General features: G+C 54.4%; 1 protein-coding gene across 1 annotated transcript in view; it reads left to right on the top strand.

Moving 5' to 3' along the window:
* The first annotated feature begins 2,508 nt into the window (after positions 1-2,508).
* The window catches only part of LOC126995333 (uncharacterized), a 59,917-nt gene continuing 56,425 nt past the window's right edge, over positions 2,509-6,000 (top strand). Inside the window, exons 1-3 of the mRNA XM_050854813.1 lie at positions 2,509-2,578; positions 2,677-2,812; positions 3,335-3,489. Coding sequence (XP_050710770.1) covers positions 2,509-2,578; positions 2,677-2,812; positions 3,335-3,489 — 361 coding nt within the window. The remainder of the gene's footprint in view (positions 2,579-2,676; positions 2,813-3,334; positions 3,490-6,000) is intronic.

Genomic DNA, 6,000 nt, shown 5'->3' with positions numbered 1-6,000 from the left:
GAAGGAAGAAAGGAATGGAAGACAAGCTATGGGAACGAATCTAAATACCTGTAATAGATGTACATTAAGCTCAAAAGCGTTAGAGGAGGCTTAACAGTGCTACATTCAAGTTAGCTTCAGTGTTCCTCTTCCAAATGCTTTAGTACCCCTCCTCACCACAACCACCACCACCAAGACCACTCCTCGCCACCATCACCATCCAGTACCACCATCACCACTACCTCCATCACCACCAACGCCATTCTCACCACCACCACGGAACACAACCTAAGACTTTGCTGGAGGTCTTGGCGGTAATATAATGATTCAAGGGACAGAGATTAGAGCTCACATACACACACACACACACACACACTCTCTCTCTCTCTCTCTCTCTCTCTCTCTCTCTCTCTCTCTCTCTCTCTCTCTCTCTCTCTCTCTCTCTCTCTCTCTCTCTCTCTCTCTCTCTCTCTCTCTCTTTATTTAAACAAATTTTTACAAAAAAAAGGAGGCTCAAAATTACACTTTTTTGGTATAATTATTCTTAGAGCCTGTGTATGGGACAAACTGAATTATCGAATGTTGAAACATTCAAGCATACAAATACAAAATACGAAAAAAATAAAGAAAAACATGTAAAAACAATATGGAATAATGTCAGTTTGTCACTTTTATATTTATAGTTTATAGCACTAGCGCACTTGGGTGTCCCTCACGCCACCTGTGAGCAGTCAGCTTCACCTGCTGCGTGCTCATGTTCTCCACTTGGGGAGTGGCTGCCGTGAACATGTTCCACAGGCGTGTGGTCCTGGTTGTATAAGTGCGCTGGTGCTGCCTGGAGTGTGATCGAGGCACCTCCACGAGCTGGTCACCGGAGAGTGTAGTCCGGTGAACCTCTGAGCAGCGCGTGGAGGAGCCTCAAGCTGGTGGGGAACCCCTGCACCTGGGCTGTGACACACCACCAGTGCTGAGACATCACGGCGGTGCTCAGCGATGTCACAGTGGCAGACGACTCCTCCAGGTGCTCACTGGCCTCCACCAGACAGTGCTCGTCGCTGCACTGCGTCAGCCTCTGCATGTGGGCAGCACTCGCCATCCAGCACAGGGCACCGTACTCCAGATACGGACTATCTGTGCCTTGAAGAGAGAGTGAGGATGCACCGTGGGTCGAGGGATCCCGCTACTCTACGCAGGCAGAGACTCACCAGGGAGGCCTGGCGGGCAACAGCTCGGACGTGGAGGTCGAAGCGTAGGCTTTGGTCCACAGTCCTCCCAGGACCTTGATGTGGTCCTGGAGGGCAGACTCTTGCCTCCAAGACGCAGCTGGCCTGAGACTGCTCGAAGCGTCTGGGGACCGTGAGATGACCATGGCCTGCGTCTTCTCCGGGGAGGGTGACCTGCCACTCCTCTCCAGGCTGGGCTGCCTGTTGATCTCCTCGACGGCGCGCTGGCTGTCGAGCGGCAGTAGGAGCAGGAGAGTGTGCAGCCATCGGCGTAGGCTGACACTGCCGATAGCTACCGGAGGAGATCGTCGATATATATGTTCCACAGGTTGGGCCAAGCACGGAACCCTGTGGAACTGAGGCATCACTGGTGAAGGCCTTGATGATTGCCGTTGATCACCACCTGAAGGGTCCTTCCTGGAGGTAATCCTTGAGCAGCATCAGTAGGGCACCCTGGACACCTTTGGCGCGAAGCTTCTCAATGAGCCCCGCGTGCCAAACCCTGTCAAAGGCTCCAGCAATATCCCAGGGCTACCGCAGTGTGTCCAGGCCTTCATCAGTGCGTCTTGCAATCCTTGGAGAGGAGGAGGAGGAGGTCCGCAGTGGACCAGCCAGGCCTGAAGCCAAACTGTCTATCTGAGAGGAGATGGCTCTCACTCAGATGCTGACAGATGACTGCAGCCACCACACGCTCCAACACCTTGCCCACCACAGAAAGCAAGGAGATGGGCCTGTACGTAGTTGCTGGGCTCGGACCTCGAATTTTCCTTGTGGACCGGAACCACACGCGCCTCCTTCCATAGTGAGGCCCTTGCACTCCCTCAGGCAAGACGTGAAGACGGCGGAGAGAGGACCTGAGAGCTCCTTGGCACAATTCTTGAGGAGGCGTGGGCTTATGTCATCCGGGCCAACAGCTACCTGCGTCCAGCGCTCTGAGCAGCCGCTCAGTCTGCCCTGTCGTCACCGACACAGAAGAGATAACACGGTCGGTTTCCTGTGGCAGCACAGGTTTGGGTCGTCCCGGGTCATCAACTTTCATTTGATTGTCAAACAGTTCAGCCAGGAGTGAGGTTTTGTCTCCACTGCTTGTGGCGGTGGATATGTCAAGTCTGGTGAGTGGCGGGATGGCATGGAATTGCTTAGTCCTCTGCCGCTCCTTAATGAGACTCCACCAGGTCTTGTTGCCGACTCCTAGGCCGCAAAGCTTCTGCTGTAGGTCCTCACTCTGCTGCCTCTTCGCCCTCGTGAAGATACCCGTCATCCGTTTGCACGTCTCCCAATGTTGGACCTTGTTTTGATGTGTCGGATGACGCTTGTACTTCACCCAGGCAGCATGCTTGGCCTCGGCAGCAACCCTGCATCGGAAGCCGAACTAGGTGGGGTCACCCAGCCTGGCGAGGTATACACCCTGCTGGGGACATTGTTTGCTGGAGGGGAAGGAACTTGGTGGTAAGAGCCCGTGCCTTGCCCTCAGCGTTCCCAACCAACAGGGTCTCCCAGTCCGTGTCCTCCACGGCGTGTCTCATTGACGGCCAGTCGGCCCCTCTCCCAAAGCCAGATGGTGCGCGGGACTGCGTCTTCCCTCTCTGTGGTCAGCTCAGCCCGAGCCAGTACGGCATAGTGGTCAGAGCTGCCCACTGGCCCCAACTGCTGGCAGCGAGGCTGGCCTCGGGAGGTCCGATGGCACAGGGTCAGTAGCCCTCCTCGTTCATGTGTGGGGAAGGTTACGTGGTTTACCAGACCCTGCACCGTCAGTAAGTTATCGAAGGCTCCCTGCTCCAGGTGGAAGTTTAGATCTCCCACCACCATCACGTGGGAGCACTGGTGACGCAGGAGCAGGGTGTTGAGCTCCTCCGTCAGGCAATCCAGAGGAGCCCGCCCTTGCCTAGGGGGGCGGTACATGACACAGAGGAGGAGACCACTGTTGTCCGTCAGTGCCACCCTGAAAAATAGAGCTTCCGTTTGGTGAGGCAGCGTCACCTCTAGTTTCTGTACATTTAGGCAGTCCTTAAAGCAGGCAGCCACGCCTCCGCCTGCTCTGTTCTCCCTGTCCTTCCTCACCCAGTGGGAATAACCCGGGATTTTGCCAAACGTTGGCTCCACCTCCTCAGTGAGCCACGTTTCCGTCACAGCAACAACGTCGGCTCGATGGCGCAGGACAAAATTGTGGGTGAGGTCGCCAACATTTGTGCGCAATCCCCTGACATTGGCCGACACGACGGTGAGATGCTGGGTGAGACGCCCATGCCCTCGCCGCCTCGCGTTGGCTTGGCAGGGAGGTGTGGTGGTGAGGCGAGACGTGTTAGTGTCTGCCCTGCCACGAGGGGGCGGGCCAGGTGCAATGAAGCTCAGGCTGTTGTTGGTGATGTTGCCAGGTGGGGGGCTGCTGGGTGTCCTGAAAGGGCTGCTGAGGGTGGAGAGTTTGCTGCCTCCCCAAGCCTTCCGTCAGGACTCTCCTGAGCAGCATTTCTTGGCGATGGTCAGCAGCAAGGCCATTAGCACGCCTCGGTTGTGTGACCGGGGCGGAAGCTTGAGTATCCACACCGTCTTTCCCCTCCTCTGATCTCCCTCGGTGACCTGACGTCCTGTGGTGAGTCAGGTGGGGTGGGGGTCGTGTGCTCAGTGGTGAGGTGTGGTCCTGTCTGCTGCTGGGTCCGTTTCTGAAGCCACCTCTTTTTGTTGTTGTTACCACTGTTGTTGTTATTGTTGTTGTTATAGTTGTTATTGTTATTGTTGTTGTTGTTTGTGGTGGTGGTGTTTATATTGTTGTTACTGCTGTTGCCGCCGCTGTCGCTGTTTCTGTTTCTGCTGATTCCGTTGGTGTTGGTGTTGTTATTGTTGCTATTATTGTTGTTGTTGTTGATGTTGTTGCTGTTGTTGTTGTTGTTGCTGTTTTTGTTATTGCTGCTGCTGCCACTATTGCTGCCTCTGCTGCTGCTGATGTCGCTGCTGCTTCTGTTGTTGTTGTTGTTGTTGGTGGTGGTGGTGGTGGTGGTGTTGTTGATGCTGGTGTTTGTGGTGGTGGGGCTGCTTCCAATGTCAGTCTCCGTGTTGATGGGCTGGGAGGGGGGATCTGAGGTGTTGTTGGTGTTTCCTGGAGGTGTGGCAGTAGCGCTGGCGTCTGCTGTCTCTTTAATAGGTCTGGGTTTCCCGGAGTGCCACCACTGCCTCCAGTGCTCCGAGCTTGCTTCGTCCCACGTCTTTTGTATTAAGGAGGGACGCGCGGTGGTTCCAATGATGCGGCAGGAGATCGTCTCTGCTTCCCGGGCGTCTTTGAGGGTCCCGATGAGCTCGAGAATTTCCAATATTTGAGGCTCTTTATTCATTATCCAATCTCTCTGTACCCTGAGGGACCGGATTATGTTGTTGCCTGTTGTGACCTGTCTCTGTAGAATGATGACTGCAGAGACAAGGTCCTCTTTCGTCGTTTTATCAAGTGTTCCCTCTTCACTGTCACTTCCGTTGGCGGCGGCAGGAGGTGGGTTGTCAGGAGATAGAGGACCGGGTCGTCAATGCTGTTTGCCCTCCGTAGTTCGTGAGTGTCAGCACACGTGTATGTGGCTCAGTCACTCAGGCAAGCTGTGTGGCGAACGTTTGGGCAGTCGTTCCTGCCTTCACAGCTGACGTAGAAGGCTGTGGGCGTTGCCGCCTTCCCACACACGGCACACCATCGCCTAGGACAGTACCCTGGGAGGTCCCGCCTTTTGATGGGCCTGTGATCAGCCATTTTTTGTGGTGGTGGTGGTGCGGGCGGTCAGTCCCTAGGGAATTCCTGAGGCCGGGCGGCTCAGGCAGGTGATGGGGTCCACTTAGTGATTCAAAGCGACAAAACACTTATCACTGCCCAAGTCACTTGTTCCCTGGTCACTGCTCACTGCTCACGTGTCACTCGCTCACTCACTCACACGGGTATCAGGGTGGTGTCGCTGTCCCGCCGTGGTCGAAGGAGAAAAATTTGCGTGGAGAGAAAGAGAGGAGAGGTCTGGCAACACCGGAGGGTGCGGGGCGCGGCCAGCAGGTTGGGACGTGTGGTTGCCTCGGTCAGCGCGCGGGTCACAGCGGCTCACTCTTACACAGTTATTTTGCTATTTTCCAATGCAAGGAGGACACTTTCCACTTCCTTTTTTTATGTTCTAGCACTGTTTACATAATCACCTTCCAGACACGCTTAAGCTGCACTGATTTACCGCTGAGCCTCTATGACTGGCCGTTTTGACGGAGCCTCCTCGCCCGTGACCTCTCTCTCTCTCTCTCTCTCTCTCTCTCTCTCTCTCTCACACACACACACACACACACATACACACACACACAAAAAAAAAAAACATACATATCCCATTGACAGCTGGTATTACACACACACACACACACACACACACACAAACACACAAACACAAATCCAGGAGCTATATTGTGTATCCTCGTTTTTCATATGCGAATGTCGTGTGTGTGTGTGTGTGTGTGTGTGTGTGTGTGTTAACCAGGTTAGTGAGACAGACAAGTCGTGCGGCGAGACACTCCCATGTCACGACCACTACGACAAGCTGTCCCTCAGGCGTGTGTGTGTGTGTGTGTGTGTGTGTGTGTGTGTGTTTCCAAAGGCGTACGAGCCGGACGGGGCTGGGGGGGCTGCAGCCCCCCAGATCTGGGCAGATAAAGATTTTTCGGGAATATTAGCCATTGTAGCAGCCTAACAGGATTACTGAACAGGCGGCTCATGTACCAAATCCGGCCCTTGAGTGGTGTATTTCAGTAACAGCCATTATGTATTTAGTATTTAATATTTAGTACTCATTGCTTA

Source organism: Eriocheir sinensis, chromosome 8 (genome assembly GCF_024679095.1).
Source record: "Eriocheir sinensis breed Jianghai 21 chromosome 8, ASM2467909v1, whole genome shotgun sequence".
Taxonomy (NCBI): domain Eukaryota; kingdom Metazoa; phylum Arthropoda; class Malacostraca; order Decapoda; family Varunidae; genus Eriocheir; species Eriocheir sinensis.
This window is presented reverse-complemented; position numbering and strand designations above follow the sequence as displayed.